Genomic DNA, 24,431 nt, shown 5'->3' with positions numbered 1-24,431 from the left:
CTCGGGGCTCCCACTGATTCTGCATTATATATTAAAATGTAATAATAGAAATAAAGTGCACAATTGTATCATTCACTGCACACACCCCCTCCCGGTCCTTGGAAAAATTGTCTTCTACAAACCGGTCCCTGGTGCCAAAAAGGTTGGGGACCACTGATGTAGGGAATCTCTTATCTCTCTAGAATAGGGATGTCTAACTCATTTGTTATGAGGGCCAGATCTGACATAAATGAGGCCGGGCCATCTGTATCATAAAATGTAATACCAGGTAGAGGAGATATAAACTTTGTAAAGGACACAGACAAACACAATTAAAGATTTCTTTTAAACTTAAAATAAAATATGTTTAAAAGATTAGCAATATTTTGTTTAACAGTTTCTGGTAACTGATACCTCTTGATCTGTATTATTGTATCAAAATCTGGAGACAATTGCTTTACTGTAGCAATCTTGAGTATGCTGTTCAGGTGTGTATCTGTATGTTGCAAACTTATTTTTGATTTATTAACATTCATTACAGAAATCTCATGGTCAATGCTTTGAGCCTAAGACCCAGAGAAAAACATGAAATGAAACATGAAAAGCATTGTGAGCTTTTGTACATAAGTTGCTTCATGTGCTGGTCAGCCAATGAAGAAAAGAGAGGCTTTGCTCTGTAGCTTCTGTGCGATTGAGCAAGCCTGGCAAAGCAAGCTGTGATGCAGAAGGAAGCAAAAAAGAGAGAAGGAAGTAGATGACACTGAGTTGCTCGTTGGCCTGATGGGAGCCCTCTGGGGGTCTGATCCAGCTCTTGGGCCATATATTTGACACCCCTGCTCTAGAAGATCTAGCCCTTTTTCTGGCCCAAATGGGAGTCTTCAATCTATCCACTCCTTTTTGCTAACCTTCCCAGTTCTCCATGCATTTTAAACTGCTTTCAGTCAGGGCTAAACACAAACTCAGTAAGTACCCAATGCTTCTCCATCAGGGCTAGGTTCAGTCTCAATCCTTCTCAGAGTTCAGTTCTGAAGTCTCTCTATGCTGAACTCATGTTAACCAATCAAATTCCTTTGAGCAATCTGTCACTCAAGGCTCTCTGGTTCTGTGAAGCATTAATCCTCCACAGTGCATTATTTGTTTACACAGCACTTATGATGTTTTAAAGGCCAGTCTGTCACAGATGCACTTTGTGTTAAATAGCACACTGATAGAATTTTGCTCCTAATCTGAAAAAGTACCTGATGCTATTACACCATTCACATGCATTGTTTCAGAATAAAGAAGTAGGTTCACTTCTCTGAAATGCTTCTTTAGCTCCTGAACACCCCATTTACTATTTTTTGCTGCTTGCCAAAACCAGGAAATTGGATTTTACCTAAATTATGATCTTTAAGTATAATTATTGGTACCAAACACTTCTCTCTCTTTATCAACTTGATTAATTGTGATTATACAATGCCCTAGGATGCCTTCGACATGTGAGAGATGAGATCATTATTAATGTATTTAATCCACAGTGTGAATTATTTCAGATGTATAAATGCAGAATTAATACACAGGTAGGACTCCTCCTTATACTAGCTAAGAAGAATTGAGGAAATAGCAAATTTTGTAGTGGTTTCACTGACTACTGATTGGGTTTTAAACTTAATTCAGTATGCTAGTTTTAATTTATACTAGTTTTAATTTATACATCTATTTCAGTATGTGTCTGACAAGAGTGCCTCTCCCCATGGGCCCCACTTCCATGCATTAATAGTAGCTACGAAGGTGCAGCCTGAAGTTCTGTTTTACATGCTATGTAATCTGATAGCAGCCATGGCAAGGGCTTGTTGGGTCTGAAATTTGGGGCTGCTCTTCAGTGAGGTCTATCTTATGCTCCTCCAAGAATTTAGAAGGGCTGGGAAAACATTCCAGAAAGGATGCTCAACAGATGGCTGAAGCTACTTCTTTACTCCCAGTATATATATCTTTTCAGGCAGCTGCAATTAAGCCAAGATGTTTTACATCAAACTCCAAACACAAAAGACCATCAGCCCACACTTCTGCACACATAATATTGTGAGTTATTGCAACCTGTTCCTCATAAGTACAGAAATATACATAAAATTCACCTGTAGCACAAAAGTTAATAATGTCATACGCAGAACATGAATTCTGGGCACGCTGTACAAGATGTTCAGTTAACATGCTTGCACAGTACCATAGATTTTACTGAAGATATGTCATTTTACACAAACCTTTAATCAAACTCATTACACTAGCTCATATATTTATGCTCACAACGAGGCCTCAGATTCAATGGGAGCTCACAGGAGCACAGCTTCTGCACCTTTCTGAGAGTTCCACCTCCTCCTGCTGAGAGTTCCACCTCTTTGTCCATTGATTAGTATGTGCAGCTGCATAACAATCCCTGGATGAGCTCCACCACCAATTTTTCTACAAAACAACCCCTGCTTGCAACTGCATACATACCATACACTTGAAGTACAGGGGAAGATGGGATGGTAAAGATTTCAAAATCATCAGAAATAGGGTTGCCAGCAACCCCTGGGAGAATTCAAGGAATGCTTTAGGATTTCCCAGAATTCTGTGGCTGAAAAAAACATTTTATTTATTTATTTATTGCAAATCCAAGAGCACCCAATGACATCACTTCTGTGTTTCACTGGCAGTGATATCAATGTGCTGGTACAATATCAGTGAACACTCCTGTCTCCTCCCTTCTTCCTGCCAGGAGATCAAGCACCAGCACACAACATGTCAGGAAGTTTCCTACCATAGTGGGAGACCTGGCAATCCTACAAGTTAAAAGTCACATAGAGAAAAAAGCACTGACCAGTGAACCATCCCTGTGGCATCGGTCCCATCGTTGTGGGACCCAGGGGGCCGAAGCAGCCTGTCACTAATAACACAGGTCGAGATGCAGGACAGGAACCCGGAAGTGACCGACAGGCTGCTTCAGCGGGCCGCTGCGCCGGCCCCCTGGGCCCCACAACGATGGGACCGATGCCACAGGGACGGGCTCAAAACACTCTATAACCCCTCAAAAGAACAGCAGTCTAGCTCGCTTCCCCCGAGCCCTGCCGCCATAAGCCTCAAGGGGGCTCATTTTGCGGCATCTCCCGGCGGGAGGGTGGCACCCGCACGGGACACATATCAAATGAAAGAGGGGGCGCAGGGCTATCAGAAACAGCTGGCAGAGGCCCTCCTCTCCGCCGCCTCCCTGGCCATCGCCCTGCGCACGCGCGGGGACGTTCCCTCACTCGCCGCCTTCCCCGCCCGCGCGCGCGGCCCACTGGCTCTCTGGCTGGCTAAACCGGGACCTCTAATGGTCCCGGTATAGCCAGCCCGGGAGGCGGGAATTGGGGGCCAGAACCGGGACTTTCCCGGGTGACCGGGACGGTCTGGCCACCCTACAGTGAGATCACAAAAGTGTGGTCTTGCAAAATTGTGTTTATTTTGTCTGCTTCATGAATGTGCATGTGTGTGTGTTCACTTTCATTTAGTTGAAGTGCTCAGAGGAACTGCACTGCTGTATTTATTTATTTTAGGGATTGGGAGAGTCACCAGGCTTCACTCCCCAAAGTCTCCATACTCCACCCCCAAAGTCCCCAGATATTTTCTGAGTTGGACCTGGTAACCCTAAGTTGGGTCCAAATTACCCATGCAATGCTACTCCACAGTGGGGCAACAAATTCCCTCCATGGCCATTATGTCCTGGAAAAATGGTACATGGGGAAGCAGAAGTCCCTCCTCTTGTACCTTTGGCCCAAGCCACATCTAGCCCACCAGACTTCTGTGCTGTGAAAGCCAGACCTGACTCATTAAAATTGGATTGTGTAATTTGGCCCTAAAAAAAAAAAATCTGAGATTTTGGAGAGCTCTGAAAAAAATAGATTCTGATACACTATTCTAAAAGAGAAATACATTGGCATCAGTGTTCCCTCTAAGCTGAGTTAGCGTGAGCTAGCTCACAGATTTTTAGCCTCCAGCTCATACATTTTTGTCTTAGCTCAGGAAAATTGACCCCAGAGCACAATAATTTATGCAGTAGCTCACAACTTTAATGCCTGTAGCTCACAACTTTAATACCAGTAGCTCACAAAGTAGAATTTTTGATCATAAGACTCTGCAGCTTAGAGGGAACATTGATTGGAATACTGTGGATATATAGCTCTACTTGGTGAGAACGGGTTTAGCATATGTAATGAGATAAGAAACCAATATCCCTGGTCAGTCTTGGGGAGGTGTTTGTTCCAAGTTTCATAATAATTTATAATTCAGCAATTTCCCTCTCCATTCTGTTCTTGAAGTTCCTTTGCAGTAAAACAGCTACTTGGAGTTCTAACAATATATAATTGCTGGTTTTACAAAAAGCCCTCTGGTGGCAGGGAAGGAAACAGCGACTGCAGGGTGGTGGGTGGTGGGTGGGGTGTGAAGCGGGGAAAATTATGTTTCTTCAAGTGGGAAGTTCCAAACTTCTGCTTTGTCATGAGCGCTCCCCCAGCTTTACTGTGATTCTGAAATCATTGCAGCACATCAGGTTTAGAAAACATGGGGGGTGGGGGGAAGTCTGGGTTGTGCACAATGATGCTGGGGTGAAATAAGAAAAAATTGCTTCCCAAAAACATTCAAGCAGATGCAAACAGCTTGTTTGTAAATTACTAATGTTAAGTTTTGCAATGGCTTGAATTCATATACAGAAGCTACATTTCTCTTGTTACCTTTCTTTCAAGTTCCAGTTTAACTGTTCACCAAAAATAAAATAAAAAATAAAATAAACTGAAAAAATAAAAAAAACTCTTACACTATTGCCAGAGAAAAGCATAAAACACTCCTACTTTTATGAAAAAGCACTTCTACTTTAAATTTTTAACATAACTTTTAGTTCTCATTGTTCTACTTTCTCCCTCCCAGCATCCCCATTGTGTCATAATAAACATCTGGAACAAACTGTGTATATGTTTCCACCCAGAAACTCCTAAGAAACTCTTTTTGGGTAGAATTGAGAAACTTCATTAAAATATCTAATACTTAAATTAACTATTATAACATTTTAACATTAAATTGTAACCAAACCAATTTAAGAAATTCATACAATGAACCCTATACTAAGTTGCATGAAACACATGTGAAAATGCAATGCAACAATTTGTTATTTTAAACATCTCAATAAGTTTGCAGATAACTACATGCAGCTCTATCCATTTAGGCAATGTGTTTCCTCTCATCAGTATATTTGACGCTCTTAAGCTATTCTGTATTTCCAGGGCTTTTTTGTAGGAAAAGGCCAGCAGGAACTCATTTGCATATTAGGCCACACACCCTGATGCCATACCAGCCAGAACTGCATTCCTGTGCATTCCTGCTCAAAAAATGCCCCGTGTATTTCATTTTTATGCTGCTTAGCACACTTCTCTGAGTGCTTAGAAGGACATAATTGCTTAGTATGATTTGGGCAGTGTGTCTGACATCCTTTCTCCTTTTTTTGTTTCGTTGCTGCTTCTGAATTTAAAACATACCCTTTGAAGGATTTTGGGGAAATCTCAAATTGAGTGTTCCATTGCATCTGATTCCTACAAGCCACATGAATCCATATTGATCTATACTGACTATACAGTCCACGGAGTTGAGCAGGGGAATTGCAGGTTTAGTATATGTGGTGAAGTCAGCACAGCACTAAAAAAATCCACTTAATGTTAGTACTCTGCTCCCCCTCGTACCATTTTCTACACTCCCACTTGTATGCAAAATCAGATTGGGCATCTCTTGTGCAGACTGTCTTAATAAGAATGTAGCAGCAATGAAAATAGTGACAACTGGCGTTTTCCTTGAAAATGTGTTCTGAACTCACCAACCTTCTGTGTGCATGCATGCTCCCAGGTGTATGTGCACTGGAGATACAAGTAAAAAAGAAACAGCTTTCATTTAATCTAATATTGTTTTAGAAAGTGGAAATAAGCAAATGAATGGGGGAAAGTTCAGGAGGAGAATAGTCACAGAGATAGCAAGAGAGATTTATAATTCTACAGAGACTAAGAATAAGAACATAAATGCACTTTCATCCCAGTGTGCTTTATTGCCTTGATTTAATGCTAAAGGGGGCTGATGTGACCTTAAATCATCTCAGGCTTGATGCCATTAAAAAGTCATATACCTAACGTTCATCTTTGTGCAGTTTTAGTGGGTCTCCAAATAGGCATTCTATGGGGACATTCTGTTTCATGAAAGCCTGTGGTTAGGAGGATACTAAAAGGTCCCACAGGAAAACATCTTTCTGCTATTTAAGAAGTTAGGGCTGTCTTAGGGGTCATTTTGTAGAAATATAGGTGGTGCTCATTCAGAGATTGTTATGCAGCTGCACCTACTATTCAATGGATGAGGTGGGAAGAAGGAGGCGGAGCTCTCAGAAAGATTCAGGAGCTGGGCTCCTGTGAGCTCCCGCTGAATCCAAGGCCTGAGTTACATTTCGCCCCCTACTTAGAACTCATCTGAGGGCCAAACTAGGGAAGAGATCCATATTCAGTTTCTGAGATCTATAAATAGATTTCCAGTGTGTTTTTATATTGTACATGAAGCTGTAGGTTTGGGGAAGACATATTCCTCTTCGCACTGAATCTCATGTTTCCTTTTTTCCTCCATGCTTTGATTTTTTCTCCCTACACATTAACATGTGTATATGGCTTGTGCGCATGTACCTTGCCCAGCTTTATTAGATTGACAACAGCTGATCCATGCTATCACAGCAAGTTAATTAGTATTTATTGAATGTTTTTGTGCCATTAGCCTCAAGTCCTTCACCAGAAAGACAAGATGCAGCTCGGACCTTGAGCAAAAACCCCTTAACATGGACCGTTGATGATGTGGTGTGGTTTGTGAAAGATGCTGACCCTCATGCTCTAGGACCCCATGTGGAACTCTTCAGAAAACATGTATGTATGAAGTAGTCCGTGATGGATTGAAATGATCCATATCTAACCCTCAGGTTAATAAACCAGACCTGCACAACATATGAGCAAGCCAACGAAGCACATGAATCTTCTGACACAGAAGAGGTCTGGCACAGCTCTGAAGCATCAGGCATCCCCAAAGTCCTTTGCTGATAGGCTGCATTTGATTGCTGGGCCACAAATTCTATTTTTAATTTTCAGATTTATATTCTGCCCTCCACACAAATGGGCTCAGGGCAGATCACAGACAATAATTAGGCTATTTGGTGAACATACACAGGTTAATCAATAATTAAAATACATTACATAAAAATTAAAAACAAGCTGCACCATTTGTTGTGTGCACAATCTCAGAACTGATGCTGCTGGACTCTGATGGTTATTTAATCCGGGCCATGCAGAAATGGTGTCTTCAGCAGGGGAGGATGACTTTTTTAATTGGACAACTGTCACCTCAGCCAAAGGTCTGATGGAACAGCTTCATTTTACAGGCCCTGCAGAACGGTAAAAGGTCCCACAGACCCCTAATCTCATTTGGGAGCATTTTCCACCAGGCCAGGGCCAGAGCAGAAAAGGCCCTGGTCCTGGTCAAGGCTAAGCAGATGTCCCTCAGGCCAGGGACAACCAGCAGATTTTGCTTGGCAGAGCACAAGGCTTGCTGTGTTGAGAGTGGTCCCTCAGGTACGTCAGTCTCAGGCTGCACAAGGTCAATACTAGTACCTTGAAGTGGATCCAGCACTCAACTAGTAGTCAGTGCAGTTGGTGTAGCACCAGCTGGATGTGTGCCCACATAGGCAGAGCAGTCATCAGGTGCTCATTTGCAGTGTGCACCAGCTGGAGTTTCTGGATCAACTACAAGGACAAGACCACATAGAGTGAGTTATAGCAGCCAATCCTGGAAGTGACTACTGCATGGGTCACTGTAGCCAAGTCCTGTGGGGACAGTTGCCTGACCAAAGATGATAAAAGAAAGACCTGGCTCCTGTGGTGACCTGGGACTCCATGGAAAGCAAGGCATCCAGGACCACCCCTAGGCTCCTCACCTGCTGGGCTGCCACAAGCAATGCACCATCCAAAGTGGACAACCTGATTCCTTATTTTTTTATTATTATTATTATTATTTATTACATTTGATTTATATCCCGCCCTCTCCGCAAGCGGACTCAGGGCGGCTCACAGTATCTACACAATTAAACCAGTACAATATATAAAACCATAATTTAACATTTTCAGTTTAAAAAACATATTACAATTAAAATTATTAAAACCATTTTAAAGTGCTGAATCCCTACATTATAGCGGCATTAGAATTCCAAACAGTGATCACCGGCATTCTGTGTGATATCCGGTGGCCATCCTGACTGAACTGAACTCCCCACTGACTCAGGTACAGGACCTCCATTTTCATTGGATTAAGTTTCAGACAGCTCTGCCATAGCCATCCAGCCATGGCCCACAATGTTCTTATCAGATTTTCTGGAGTGAAGTTCGGGCAGCCATGCATCAACAGATAGAGGTGTCATGGCATCATCTGCATATTGGTGACAACCCAGCCCAAACCCTCAGACCAGCTGGGCAGCAAGGTGTATATAGTTAACAGTGGTGAGAGAATCGTCCTTGCGGCACTCCACATTCAAGTGGGTAATGCAGGGATACTCCCTCACCAAGCACCACCCTCTGTCCCTGATTATGGAGAAAGGAGGAAAATCACTGCAAGGCAGACCCCTGAACTACTGTCTCAGCAAGGCAATGGGTCAGAAGATCATAATCAACCATGTTGAATACTGCTGTCAAATCTAGAAGTAACAGCAGCGCCACCCCACACCGATCCAGGTGTCTCCAGAGGACATCTGTGAGGGTAACTAGCACCATCTCCATCCCATGGCCAGGGCAGAAACCAGAATGGAATGGATCAAGGATGGATGCACCCTCCAGGAAGACCTAGAGTTGTCCAACTGCCAATCTCTCAACTACCTTACACAGAAACTGTAAGTTTGAAACTGGGCGATAGCTGGCCAGGACTGTAGGGTCCAATGCTGGTTTCTTTAAGAGTGGATAAACCACTGTCTCCTTCAATCCCACTAGGAAGGTCCCAGAAGAAAGGGATAAGTTGATAGTTTCTCCCAGGGAGACCTGAATGCCCTCCCTGCAGGCTTTAACCAGCCATGAATGGCACAGGTCAAGAAAACAAGTTGTTGGCTTCACAGTTGCCAGGACCCTGCTGACATTCCTGAGAGAGTCAGCTGAAATGGTCCAAAATTGGTCCTGAAGGTGGGCAGGGGGCTTCTAGTTCCCTTACTGTATCAACTCTGGCCAGGAGGTCCTGGTGGAGCAAGACTTTATCTGCAAAATAAGTTGCAAATGCTTCCCAGCCAAAATTTAATTTCCTACCTTTTGTTTGCTTTGTGGCAATGAAGTAAGCAATCGAATAGTTCTAAACAATTGGGCCATGCACGACTTCGCAGGTGCAATGGAGGCCACATAGAATTGTCTTTTAGCAGCCTACTGCCATCTCATAGACTTTCATAAATGTTCTATAAGAAGATCTTGGCACTGTGTCACAAGTATGCCCACCACACTCTAACCATCTCAGCTCTCGTTTCATCTTCTGCAGCTTCAAGGTATACTATGGGGCTGTTTAGTACGAGGGTGAAGAGGGTCATCTTGTCAATGGCTTTGGAGAACCAGGAATACCAGTCTTCCACCAGCTCATCTAGTGAGCCACCAGGGAGCATTGGATCCCACAGAGCATCCTGAAGCCACTCAGGGTCCTTTTGGCTTCATGGGTGAGCAAAAATACTCTTGTCACCTAAACAGGGAAGATTCAGTGTGCTCAGCCAGACCTTCAGGGCAAAGTGGTCTGACCATGGGACTGCACTTGCAGTCATCAGATCCACATTTATCTCCGTCCCAAAAACCAAGTCCAGCATGTGGCCCATTTAATGTGTGGGAATCAATGCAAACTGGAAGAGTACCAGAGCCTTCATGGACAGCACTAGGTCCTTAGCCTGAGAAGATGCTGCATCATTGGCATGGACATTGAAATCCCCCAGAACTAGTAGCCTGTTATGCTCTATTGCCCAGTCAGAAACAACATCCAACAGACCAGGCAAGGTATCTGATGGTGTGTTAGGTGGACAGTACAGCAGCTAGATAACCAAACTCTTCTCCATCAGGCCCAGAGCCAGTGCGTCCACTAGGCAACATTCGGCAGCTGCCTAGGGCGCTGGCTCTTCGGAGTGCTCTTCGGGGGCTGCTGCCGCCACCTCCGCACAGCCCTGCGGCCCTTTGAAGCAGGGGGTGGGAGGGCTGTGCAGAGTGCTGGCGGGGAGCATGCACAGCCCGCCGCCGCCACCTCCGCCCAGCCAAAGACACTCCCCGCCAGCACTCCGCAGCCCTCCCGTCCAACTGGCTACCTTTGAAGCAGGGGGCAGAAGGGCCATGGGGAGCATCTTCAGCTGGGCGGCTATGTGCGCTCCCCGCCAGTACTCTGTGGCCCTCCCATTCCTTGCTTCAAAGGGTGCCAGCTGGCTCCCTTTGAAGCAGGGGGCAGGAGGGCCGTGCAGAGCGCTGGCGGGGAACGTGCACAGCCTGCCGCCACCACCTTCGCCCAGCCAAAGACACGCCCCACCAGCGCTCTGCTCGGCCCTCCCACCCCCTGCTTCAAAGGGGCTGAGGGCCCGCTTTTGGCCTGGGGCACTGAAAAGGCCAGGGCCAGGCCTGGTCAAGCCAACACACTCAATGCTGGCAATTTTGGGGGTGGGGAGCACCCTAAAGGAAAAGGAGTCTTGAATGAGCAGTGCCACACACGCCTCACCAAGGTGTCTGGGACTAGTGAAGGATCGAGTACCCAGGTGGAGCAAGTTGGTTAAGGATAACTGCTTCTGATGTCTCCAAGATGTCACAGCTCTTGTGTTTTTGCTGCTGTGAATTAACATGGGCACTGTTTTGGAATTTGCCTTTAGGAAGTTCACACTTGACATATTTGATTATTGGCTGTTTCTGCATAATTAACATGTGGATTGTGTTAGTGTTAGGGATACTTATCAGAATTTTTCAAAGAAGTAAAAGAAATAAAGCAGCCAGCCACACAGCTATTAGCTTAAAAGTAATCTTTACACATCTAGTGAGGAAAAAGGTTAACTGGAAAGTCTACAAAACAAGAAAGGATTAACATCCTATCTGACTTCACTAACTACATGTTGTCTCGAAAGGCTAAATCTCAGACCCGGCGCATCTGTGTAGGCCAGGTAGGCAATTGCCTATGGGCACCACCTGGCCTATAGGGGCACTGGGTGTCCCTTCCACCACCACCCGTCCCCATGAGCAACCTCAGCTGCCAGTGTGGCTTCCCTGGAAAGCTCACAAACAAACACAGTAGGTTAGAGAAGTCAGTGCAGTGGGAAGAAAGCCACTCTCAGTTTTTCCCCACCACCGCTCCACTTCTTAAGAACATAAGAGAAGCCATATTGGATCAGGCCAATGGCCCATCCAGTCCAACTCTCTGTGTCACACAGTGGCCAAAAAAACCAGGTGACATCAGAAGGTCCATCAGTGGGGCCAGGACACCAGAAGCCCTCACCCTGTTGCCCCTCCCAAGCACCAAGAATACAGAGCATCACTTGTCCCAGACAGAGAGTTCCAACTATATGCTGTGGCTAATAGCCACTGATGGACCTCTGCTCCATATGTTTATCCAATCCCCCTCTTTCTGGCCACCATGGAGCCTCTTCATGCTACTACCACCACTGAGGGAGGGATGCAGGCTGGCAGCAAGAGAGGAGCCGTTCTGCCCTTCTGACAGGATGGTGAGCATGACATGGTGGCGATGGACAGTTGGGGGTGGGGGGGCATCCTGCCTGGGGCAGCAGCCCAGCACTGGCACCCTAGTGCTGCACTGCTAAACCTCATGTGAGGGAAGACTAGGGATTTAGAAACAGAGCCATAAAATTGTAATCCAAGACTTTCTCCCTAGCCTGTCCCCAGTGTATTGATTACCCAATTGGAACATTCTAATACAAGCTAATTATGCATATTGTCACCTAGCTTGGTGGCAAACACATGCAGGGGATTGCTATAAGACATCAGCATGCATAAACAAACAATTATCTCATGACTTCAAGAAGTGAAATTATCAGTAACCCAATAGTTAAACACTACTGCTAATAGAACTGCTACTCTTTCAGAATGTTCCTAGTTTTCTCTCTGCCCTTTCCCTTCTGATAATAATATTAAGAACGCAGAATGACTGTTTTTTTCAGCCTTTGGCTAAAGGAGCTCCTTTTCACATGTATATTAAAAGTTGTACTTAGAAACCAGCCATCTCATTCTTGATCCATAGGGATTGCCTGATTTTCAGAATCTGGGCTATCCACTCTTGCTGTTAGCTATATCATCCCTGTTGTCAGCACTAACCTAGTTAAGCAGATCTCCTGTTTATTTGAAGTTCTACATATGCAAGTATTTGGGATGCTTTCTTGAGACTATTCCAATGCAGGAGATGTCACTGTCAGAATTTAGCTCAAGTAGAAAATGAATTCCAGAAACCATCTTTCTCTCCTGACTGCACCATCAAGTGGGGCAGAGTTGAATATTTTAATCCTATATTTGAGCCGTTGAAGTGACAGGTTGTGTCTCTAGGAAAGGACATAATCTTTACCAGTGGATTCCTATGTATGTTTTCCTGGGAGTAAACCTCATTGAATAAAATTAGACTTACTTCTAAGTGGACCTGCTTAGCAGTGTGCTGGTGCTCTGTACATCAGCACAGTGATTAATATTAGTGGTGTGGATTAAGTTTTACATGTGTCTGCATTTTGTGCATGGAAGTCTACCCTCCTTTTTAAATGTTTGTATTTTGTCAGTTTCATGGGGGAAAGTGCAAGTTGTCTGAAGCTTGATTAATTCTACTCAACTGTGCTTCTGAATTACTCATTTCCGTGCAGTTTTTCAACCTTCATCTCTAAACTAGATTAGCATGAAGAACCCAAAGGTGAGAGAGAAGTGATTACTCCATTAACCTTAGCCATGTCTTCCTTCCAGTTAAATCATTCTAAGGAGCAGGTGCATAATCTAGTTTGCAGCCCTGAATGCTATTGACATTCCCAACAAGCACCTGAAATGGTTGCAATTGCAGTCAGCTAATTTGGCCATGACATGCCAGGACTACAGAACAAGGAGGAAACTCAGGTGATAACTTAGCTGAACATTGCAGGGCTTGTGTCACACTAGAAAAGAACACCCTCCCACCAACAGCATGTTATCTGCAAACCCTCCTATTTCAATCCACAGGGGTGCTTCTGAGTGAGTAGTGCTTCATTCCTTGAGGTTGACCAAATGATAACCTGTTTTTAGGGTTGCTAACTTCTTGGAGAAACAAAATGTCATGTCCCTTTAACAGAGATTTAATAGGATGCTAATTACCAGGTGATGCACATCCATGCTATGAAAAACTTCAGCTGCTCATTTCCATGTATTATTTTATTTTATTTTGTAAATTTAGTCTGCCCTTTCCCATAATGGTCTCAGGGCAGATCACAACATGGTAAACAATTAAACCCAGCTATAAGACAATTAAACAGTTAAAACAATTAAACCATTAGATCAAAATTAATTTAAGGCAGCATGGATGGCATAAGCACATAAATTAAGACATGATTTTCACAGGCGATCTGGCTATCCAAAGAATGTCAACAGTATCAGCCCGATTTTTAGCAATCAAGATGGCAATCAGTGCTGGGAGGCCAGTTGGATGGTGTAATGAAATGAGGGCTCCATTTTACAGGCCCTCCAGAATGGTAACAAGCCTGAATCTCCATAGGCAGCGGATTCCACCAGGTTGGGGCCAGGGCCGAGAAAGCCCTGGCCCTGGTTGAGGCAAGATGAACATCCCTTGGACCAGGGATAGTCAAAAGAAGTTGGCTGACCGATCGTAATGATGGCTTTACTAAAGGGCAGGATGGGAGGGAAGCCAGCATGGTATATAGTCCAATCTCATCAGATCTCAGGAGCTAAACAGGGTCAGTAATTGAATGGAAGATCACCTCACCAAAGAAGAAGAGAATGACAAACTACCTGTTTCTCACTTGCCTTAAAAGCTAGGGTTGCCAAGTCCAATTAAAGAAAAATCTGGGGACTTTGGGGGCGGAGCCAGGAGACTTTGGGGGTGGGGCCAGGAGACATTGGGGGTGGGGCCAGGAACAAGGATGTGACAAGCATAATTGAACTCCAAGGGAGTTCTTGCCATCACATTTAAAGGGACAGCTCACCTTTTTAAATGCCTTTCTTCCATAGGAAATAATTAAGGATAGGGGCACCGTCTTTTGGGGCTCATAGAATTGGACCCTCTGGTCCAATCGTTTTGAAACTTGGGGGGTATTTTGGGGAGAGGCACTAGATGCTATACTAAAAATCTGGTGCCTCTACCTCAAAAAATAGCCCCCCCAGAGCCCCCAATACCCACGGATCAATTCCCTATTATTCCCTATGGGAATCGTTCTCCATAGGGAATAACAGAGTGCCTAGTAGACATTTCCCTCCCCCCCACGCTTTCTAAAGCGGGGGGGGGGGAGAGCCTCCATACCAGGGAATTCCCCCCTCCCTGCCCCCTCCCTCTCTCACACACACAAATACTTACTGGGTCTTCTTCCGGAGAACTCTACCTGCTGTGAAAACGAAAGCAAAGAAAGGGAGGGGCCGTTCTCCAAAGCCCTTCCTGTTTCCTGCTTCCTGCCCAGCCTTAAAGGGGCAGACATTTTACAAACTGCTCAGGAGCTAACAGCATGAAGCCTACAGGTATGTTCTCCCTCCCTCCACCCCCCCACCCCGCTTCCCAATTTTTGGAGAGCAGGAGATGAAGCTGGGAACCCAGAAGTCTCCCGCCAGAGCGGGAGGTTTGGGAAGCCTATTAAAAGCCCCTTGCTGAGGTTGCCATAAGTCAGTTTCTACTTGATGGCACTGTGTACATATACAAATAGCAGAACCCACATTTCCCAGGCTGGGTGGAAACCCTTACCTGCACCTCCCAGTAGTCCCACATATGTTTTTCTTGCAAAATAATACCACACTCCACATTTCTGAGGAAAGGGTACAGCAATTTCAGGGGAAGCTGGATCTAAACATTTTGCTGGGAAACAAATAAGGAATGCAGATGGAGCAGGAAGAACACTGTGAGGGTGAGCCAAAGCTCTGGGACTCTCACTCTATGAAGATTCATCTTCTGTCAGCGGGTAAAGACTTTTAAACTCTATTTGGTATTCCTCAATGATCACTCCTTTCTAACCAGTTTTTAACGTTTTGTGTATAATTTAATGGTTTTATATTTATTTCAAGTCATTTTAACTTGTTTAAAAGTTGCTTTAATGAGATGTTTGCAAGGGGGGTTATTTTAATGGTTTTGTAATGTATTTTATCATTTGTTTTAAATTGTTAACTGCCTTAGGGGTCCTCATAAAAAAATAACATAAACATAAGTGATGCAATGTGCTGCTCATTTAATTCTGATCTGTAATTGGAAAACGAATATTGAAGGCAGAGTAAAGCTTTTGAGTTGAAGATAATTAAACCTGCTCTCTTAGAGTTATGTCCTGCCTCTTCCCGTGATGGATATTATAACTGAAAGCCCATGTGTCTTAGACCTGAAGCATCTTCGTATTGATTATTCTAGCTTTCTTCCAATTAGCCTACCACTCTCTATACTGTTTCTTGAGCAGAGTGCTTTTATTGCCAAGCAAAGCCTGTGCTTTTATCTTCTTCCAAAGCAGGAGATGCAGAAAAGCACAACACTGGCAGGGCAATCTTTTAATTTCTATTTCATTATCAAGCACTGTCTTTTATACCTTAAGTACTTGACCACAGGAAGCTGCCTTATGAGTCAAAGCATTGGTCGGTTAAGGTCAGTTGGCTCAGGTCCTTTGGCAGTTGGCTCAGACAGCACTCTTTCATATTACTTGCTATGTAAGGTTGCCAACAGACCTGGGGAGGGGGGGAAGTAATAGAAACAATATGTGGAAATAGGCAGCTCACAATTTTCATTGCATGAAGGTAAATAACAATCTGGTAAACAACATCCCAGCCTCTTCTAAAGTGATAGGGCACTTTTTCTCCAGGCAGTTGGAAACCCTTCCACTACCTGATACTTCTAACTGGAGATGCAAGGAAACGCTCAGTGGATCTTTTCATAGTGTTTAAGGCTGATTGAAATACTGAACATGCCAATTAGTGTTAGCAGAATTAGATTAATAAAACATGAAATATTTTCAGCCGCTAAATACTTTTGCAGTTTTTGAGCAGAGGGTGACATGTTAGTAAAGGTCATCACCTTGGCAGTTATAAACCAATATAGAAATTATTAATACAGATGAGATTTCTAATTGAACCAGGCCTCTGACAGTGAAGTCTGTGATGGGTCAGCTCTTACCATGACAATTGCCAACAGCCTGAATTAAAAGATAAAAAAATCAAAACCGTGCTTATAGAGGCTTAATGGGATGTTATCTACCATGTTTCAGCTGTCCATTTCTACACATTAAGTCTCTATTAAAGGGAATAGGACACTTTTTTCTCTTGGTTTCCATTTGGGGAAAGTATTCTAGAGGTATTGATCAACAGTCATTGATGTAATTATACAAATGGGTCACAACATGCCGTAGCCAAACTGCATCACCAGTAATCCAAATTGGCCCTAATTGACACTACTGCATACAGGCATCTAATGAAAGTCTTCTAACGTATGAATTTGGCAAGTATCATTGTTGGGGAAAGGCTATGGCTGTGGTAGAACATCTGCTTGGCATGCAGAAGGTCCCAAGTTCAATCCCTGACATTTTCAGTTAAAGTATCTGATAGTAGGTTATGCGAAAGGCCTCTGCCTGAGACCCTGGAGATTTCCCACTCACCTTATGCCACTCTCACGTTCCTCTTTTCAGCAGGGCTTCCTTCCAGTTTCACACTATCTGCCCCGGGGCTGCAAGTAACGTCGGCCAGCAAACATAAACCCCTAAACACCAGTTTCTGTTTGCCATGTGAAAACGCCAATGTTACTTGCAGCCCCTGGGCAGATAGTGTGAAATCGGAAGGAAGTCCCACTGAGAAGAGGAATGTGAGAGCGGCATAAGGTGAGTGGGAAATCGCTCCTGCTGTCAACCTGTGGAGAATGGACCAGTAGTGTGATTCAGTATACAGCGACTTCATGTGTGTTCAGAGTCTAACAATAGAGACCCTCTAAGTCTAACTACTTAGAGACTTAGTATAAACTATTCAAAGTTATGTGACTCTCCCTCAGTTTTGAATGAGTGAAAGGAGGAATAAAATCAGAAGAAAACAAATTCTCATTCCCATATAAATTTATATCTATTCAACTAGAGACATATGAAGCAGAAATTTCATAAATTTGTGGAAGTTCCTGAATTTATCAAGTATTCTTTGTGTAATCAAACTTAGCATAATCAAATTTCAAGCAGCTTCATCCAGTCCATGTTATTTTATATGCAGCACAGTTAAAAAGGACACTCCCTCTGATGCTTTTCTTCCTTTCCTTTAAACCAGGAGATTGATGGCAATGCTTTGTTGCTACTGAAGAGTGACATGATCATGAAATACTTGGGGCTGAAGTTGGGACCAGCACTGAAACTGTGTTATCACATCGATAAACTGAAGCAAGTCAAGTTCTGACCTTTTCTAAAACCGCCAAACAGTCATGATGTCATTTGAGAAAGTAGATGAAAGGTAACATGCTGCCTTACAGACATAGGTCCATTTTCAAACGGTTTCCTCCTTTTTTTTGTACTGAGAACTTTGTCTTTATAAAAGGGTACATCACCACCTTTTTTATTCAAGGGGGAGGGGTCTGTTTATCAGGTTTGTGTTAAATAATTTTCCAAAAACTATATAATGATAATTATTTTGTATTATTCATATTCATATTATTATTGATATTATTATCATCAACTCCTATTTTTGTAATCGGTCAGAAGCAGAAATTTGCTAGTTTAGGAGGATTTATTGGGAGGCTCTAGGAAAGTTCTTGGCTTTGCACAAGTATCTGCAGCATCAAGAGCTGACTTTCCAGTGTGAATGAGCCATCACAGACAGAACTTTTGTTACTGTTCCAAATGCAATTCTATTCCATGTACCAGTAACCCATGCAACTGTGGGTCATCTAATGCTGACTGATCCAATGGTTATGTTTAGACCAGACAATAGTCTATTTCTGTGGTATAATCACTGACATTTCCCTGTCACAGGAGATCCTCTTATCCTAGCAGCCTGAGAACAAGGGAGAGTAAGGAATAATAAAAACTCTCTTGGCAATGTGAAGACACATGGGGTTTATGCTGAGGTGCAGCTGTATGAATGAACAGAGAATGCATTTAAAGAATGTTTGCTTGACATCATGTCCCTGAAAGCCACCAAGCAATGTTGTTGATCTTCCTATGATTCCCTGCTAATCTAATAATTATGAATGTATTCCTCATAGCTCAGATCATAACAGTTACATGAAGCATCTGTGAACTCTCTAACAGAAATTGCTACATTAGCTAATATGGGGAAGGGAGTTGCATGTTCTCACACTATTGCTTGGGAATTATACTGCAAGTATGGAGGAAGGCAATATGTTGTCCAGGCTGTCTCTTGATGCTTTTTTTCCTCCCATGTGCATTTTTCCTTGTGATCGGTGTTTTAATGTCTTCCATATTTACCAGCATGGATCCCCTAATGGTGCAGGAGGAAATGGCAGCAGCAGTCCAGGAAAATTTCATTCCTATTTAACAAAGGGCTACAGCCAGTTTCAACAACCAAAACAATTTCATCAAGACTATGTAAGATGTTAAAGTAATCTACACTTGAGCATGTGCCAAAAATGGCTGCTGATCTCAACATGCCTAATCTGATGACTGTCAGTTCCACAGGTGCAAAAGCAGTCCGTAAACTTGAAATACATTTTAATTTTAAATATTAATGGTGATTAAAACTTTGTAGCATCACTGTTAGACTTCACATCATCACCTGCTCTCCAGTGTCATCATAGCCACAGACACTTCTAGATGCGCAGCCACATGTAGCCTTGAGTATGTGGGCTACACGCTCTTTTTACAGGCTTGTAGTGGAAAGAAAGCATGGATAAAGTGGTTTTTCCAGGGTCTGCTGCAAAACCCTTTGAAGTTATGTAAATTCAAAACCGTCCAGCATTGGAATCCAGCTCTTGATTTCATAAGCTGAATCCAGAGGAACTGTATTGGCCAGACTGCAATGTGCTGTGTAACATAATTATAATCAAGAGTACAAATTTTGACTTCACTCAGTTGCCAGCTATTGTTTGTGACTGCCGCTGAACTTTCTTTTCTATCACACTGTTGGTCACATGCAGAGGATTTATAAGGTGCTTGAAAGAACTGTTGTAAGCCACCCTGAGCCCACTTGCACGATAGGACAGGACATAAATCCAAAAACTAAAATTAAATTAAACTCTAATTGTGTGCTGAGTTTTGGAACAAAAACAAAATGATACAAGACCAGCCCTCCCAAAGTTCTGCTGAACTCACAAATCCATGCTGTTTCTGGCTGTTCCAAAACCCCAGCATAATATGAATAGTGCCTCCATACTTCCCCTACATTTCCTGGTAAGCTTATGGAGAAAATGGAAAGGGGGTTGGAAAACTTGAATTCTTTGGTGGAGATAAAAATGGGGACAGTCTCAAATACCTTATTTCCCCCTTGCTACTGAGGCTGATGCTAATAAACTTCAGACTGTATCTGCAATGGCATGGTTGCTTTCTAAAGAGCAACTTCCCCCTTAGTTGTATTCTCCTTCAGTCAAATACAGAATTACAACTTCTACACTAATCAAGCCTTCTTAATACACAGATGGTGCATTCTGCTCTTCTATCCTAGAAGACATGCCTGGCTTGATACCACAACAAGAATTTGATCAATTCTGTTGCTGGGAATGACAGGAAGGGAGTAAGCCAATGTCCTGACAAGCTACTTTCCTTCTTATACTGGCCCTGGCAGATGCATGGAATTAAAACTAAAGGAAAAGCAGAAATGGACAAAGAAGGGAAGATTTCTTATTGCGTTTGAAATGCCACATGTGGATTCACATCATTAAATCTGGCAGAAACATAAGGTTTTGCTAGGTTTGTGACGGAACTACACTTGCAGGAAATCTTGTTAATTGCTCACAGAAGTGGGATCATATAAAACTTAAGAACATAGTATGATAGCTTTGCATCTATACCCTGCAATCCATAGATCCTCATTACCTTCCTTCCCCCTGCTGAACCCAAGATTAGCAGGACAGGACAGATGTGCATTGTAGAATGAATAGCTGAGGTGGTTCCCAAAGATCCACAGTGTGACACCTAATTGGTGTGGTTGCTGTGTCTCATAGCAACCTTCTGTATGTGGAAGAGGGGAACTGACATGCCAAAAACACTCTCAAACAATGTGCTGATCTTATCTTCATTATGTAAGGACCATAACACAGATTTAATGTTATTTTTGTGTATACTTACTGGGTTAAATCCTTAAATGTCTGGTCAGTTTAACTGGAAACAATGTGTGTAAAGTTCCCATCAAAAAAATACTGAAATAATGGAATTTCAGGTCATTCTACAGCTCATAATGCCCAAGATAGCACATCAGGTATTTCTTTTTATTTGAAAATATGTTACTTGTACTGACATTACAAGATGATGGTAAAGTTATACATGATTATTGTTTTTCAGAGTGGAATTATCTGTTGCCAAACAGGGGTGTTCTGACATTATCTTAAATCTGTGGGTACAAAGAATGTGAGATATTTATACAATACTCCAAAAATGGCAATCTTTTATTCTACTACATATTCTTTTTTTTTTAGTAGTAGCGCTGTGTCCATTCCTAAAGATAGAAGAATGTCTATGCTATGGCACCGTTTATGGTCTGAAGACATTTTATTCCTCTTATGAAGTTATATCTCAGTATAATGCTCATAAATAAATATTGCTAAACATTCCCCACTCCCCGAAAAGTTTTAGAGACAGCTTTCCCAAGGTTTGCTTTACAGAAGACTGGAGGCTTATAATATCTTTGGAATATTTGTTTTATTTAAAAAGATTAATTAGAGCACAGATATACTTCTTCAGGACAGCAAATGATCCACTATCACCCATGAGATCCACAGGGTGAGAGAGACAGAGACTCTGTAAACCACTCTAAGCCTACTTCAGCGAGGAGGGTGGGATATAAATCAAATAAATAGAAAAATAAATAGACTGTACCTTGAAGTGCTTCACTTTCAGCCAATTCACAGAGTACTCTCTCTCGTTTTCTCTCTGTCCAAAGCTCCAGAAATGCTGTTTTCCACTCACCCTGTCATACCTGCCTTCAGATTGTGATGGCTACTTGAATAAGGAAACATCTCCTGCTAAGTATCTCCCATTTAAGAAATATCTACAGAACACATTAACATTAATCTGTCATAGGCTATCACTCTGCATTGCTTGTATCATTCCCTGTGAAACCATAGTGAAATTTATTCATAGGTACAGTAAAAGTAACCAAATACACAACATTTTTGTGCTTACTAGCCATTCATCAAAATATGTTGGGATATGTTTAATTAACTGAGACTGTCAAGCAAAAATCCAGTGACATTCTGTGATCTGATATTAATTCTTTCTACATAAAAAAAACAAAGGGATCTACAAAGGGCTTGATTCTGAACTTTCATCAAATGGCCTAGTAGAGAGATCAATCCTGTAAAGTCGTTTCTACATTGCTCCCTAGCTATTTATGCTTTCTTTCTGGTACAGTTCTACCATGTTTTGTTTTTAAAAATACAATGCAATTGAATATCATTAAATCAGTAACTGAATATTGTTAAAACATTAAAACAATGTGTATACTGGGGAAAGGTGTATTTCCACAATGAAAGGAGCTAGAGACTTAATTTTGAAAAAATGAAAGCTAAGAATTCAGGGAATCTGATGCACAGATTGTTATAACAATATAACAATATTCAGTTCCCACTTTTTTAAAAAATGAAAAAGCCTTTGTGTGTGGAAACGATGACGGTGGTCACTGCTAGGGAAGTGCAACAGGGGGGAAGCCATGGGTAAACTCTATCTGCTTATAGACAGCTGCCCGGACTCTGCCCTTAAAGAACTGGGTGAGGTATTGCAGGCCATGACTGGTTGGTTGCATCAGAGCCGGCTGAAACTGAATCCATCAAAGACGGAAGTCCTGTGTCTGGGTCAGAAGAGAGTGGGGAGTGGAATCAGGCTCCCACCCTTTGATGGTACCCAATTGACACCATCGACAGAGGTGAAGAGCCTGGGGGTGTTCCTGGATGCCTCTTTATCTATGGAGGCACAGGTCACTGCCACTGCAAGGGCCACCTTTTTTCATCTGAGGCAGGCTCAGCAGTTGATCTCCTACCTTACCTCCCATGATCTAGCCACAGTGATTCATGCAATGGTCACCTCCAGGTTAGAGTATTGTAACTCTCTCTACATGGGGCTTCCCTTGACCCTGCTCCAGAAACTCCAGTGGGTGCAGAACTCAGCAGCCTGGTTGTTGGCATCAAGGCCTACACAGGCATGGATGCATCCAGTGCTGCATGAACTGCACTGGCTACCTCTTGAGTACCGGATTTGGTTCAAGGTGTTGGTCCTTACCTTTAAGGCCCTTTATAGCCAGGAGCCTGCATATTTTCAGGACCACCTCTCCCCATATGAAACCCCACCCCCCCAGGCTCTGAAGTCTGCTGCTCAACATCTTCTCAAAGTCCCTGGTCCTAAGGACGCCCGGCTGGCTTCAATGAGGGCCAGGGCCTTTTTGGTCCTGGTCCCTACCAGGTGGAATGAGCTCCCGCTGGAGATCCAGACCCTGCGGGACTTATCAAGGTTTTGCCGGGCCTGTAAGATGGAGCTCCTCTGCCAAGCTTTTAGTTAATCCAGTGGGCATCCTTTGAAAGTCATCACTTTTCCCAGCATTTCACCATTATGGTGTTATGTTATGCTGTTAGCCATCAACCATATACTGTTTACTGCCTATGTCTGTTTACTGTGCTGCTCCCGTTTTGAAATATCTGTTTTTATGATATTATTTTAACTCTGTTGTTTTATTGTTAAGCTGCCCTGAGCCCGCTTGTAGGATAGGGTGGGATATAAATCTAAAAAATAAATTAAATTAAACCTGCTAAATGAGAGCCCCACTGCTGCTGCTGTGTAACAGCAGCTGCAGAAGCAATTCCTAAAGCCTGTCTCTGCATGGAAAACACCCAAGGCTACTTTTGCTACAGCTAGTAAAAAGGAATCACAGGATTTCTGTGTCTTAAGGATGTATGCAGAAAGCCTGCTTTTTGTCATTCATTCCTTTGTATGCTGGAGTAGGAGTTCTACTGTATGTCACTAATTTGCTAGTTAGTTCATTTGTACAATTTCATTGAATTCAATTTCACTGGATCAGTGCTAGCCATCCACTGTTTCTCTTAACCAGATGCTGCCACGAGGCCATAACCTTTAGTCTGGCTTCTTAAATTCTGACTGAGTATCACTTTCTGATTTTGATTCCATCAGTAGTATAAAATCAGGACCAGTGCTAGGGCCTTGGGTGCCGCAGGCAGGCACCTGCCCCACACACCCCTACCTGTGCCTGCCCTGCTGCCGCACCCCTGCCCGCAAGGAGGGCAGGAGTGGTGGCACAGCAAGGGAGGGCTGGGTAGGCTGCAGGCGAGCCGCACCTGTACAGTGCACTCTCAGAAGTGCTCCAAGACTGCCTTTCTTAATCTCAGAGAACGCACTGAACAGGCATAGCTCACCCGCAGCCCCAACTCAGCCTTCTTGGGCAGACTTCAGAAGGCTGAGTAGGTGCTGCAGGCAAGCTGTGCCAATGCCCTCGCCTTCAAGGCAAGAGCAGACAGGCGGGGCACATTCTTCTCTGAGCCTGCCTTCCCTTGCAAGGGAAGCTGGGTTTGGAGAAGCCGTGCTGATGCCCAGCCTGGCTGCTTTTGCCTTTGACAAGAGCAGCTGGGTAGGGCACATTCTCCTTTGAACCCGTCTTCCCTTGCAAGGGAAGCTGGACTCAGAGGAGAGCACACACTGACGTGCTGTCCCACCACTCTCCGCTTTCCAGGTCTGTGACCCAGGAAGCCATGAGGGGTGGGGGTGAGGTGGTGCCCAGCGGTGCCCCCATAGGCAAGGTGGTGCCCTAGGTGGCCACCTACCTCACCTACTCCCATGCGCTGACCAGGTATAAAACATTGCTCCATTTTAAAAGTGTGGAAAATTGGCATTCTTCTTATTCTTTGTGTAGAAAGGTTGTTTGACGTAGGTTGGCCAAAGAGTCATCCATATTAAGTCAACTTGAATATGTTGCGTCTCATACTTTATCTCTTTAGTGTTGCTCTTTTGCTATCTACTTTGGTCATGGAAAGAAAGTGTATGCAGAAAAATTGAAAAAAACAAGCTCTCATCATCTCTGAGCTGTAATAGAACAAGCAGACGATATAGCCAG

At 43.4% G+C, this 24,431-nt stretch overlaps 1 protein-coding gene across 2 annotated transcripts in view; it reads left to right on the top strand.

Annotated features, from left to right (window-relative positions):
• SCML4 (Scm polycomb group protein like 4) overlaps positions 1–17,770 on the top strand; it is a 152,917-nt gene extending 135,147 nt beyond the window's left edge. For both annotated transcript variants that reach the window (XM_060258595.1, XM_060258587.1), the window contains 2 exons: positions 6,769–6,914; positions 17,478–17,770. In XM_060258595.1, coding sequence (XP_060114578.1) covers positions 6,769–6,914; positions 17,478–17,603 — 272 coding nt within the window. In that variant the 3' untranslated portion in view covers positions 17,604–17,770. The remainder of the gene's footprint in view (positions 1–6,768; positions 6,915–17,477) is intronic.
• The last annotated feature ends 6,661 nt before the right edge of the window (positions 17,771–24,431 follow it).

This window comes from Heteronotia binoei, chromosome 1 (genome assembly GCF_032191835.1).
Source record: "Heteronotia binoei isolate CCM8104 ecotype False Entrance Well chromosome 1, APGP_CSIRO_Hbin_v1, whole genome shotgun sequence".
NCBI lineage: Eukaryota > Metazoa > Chordata > Lepidosauria > Squamata > Gekkonidae > Heteronotia > Heteronotia binoei.
Note: the sequence above shows the minus strand (reverse complement) of the source record. Positions and strands in the feature narration are given on the sequence as shown.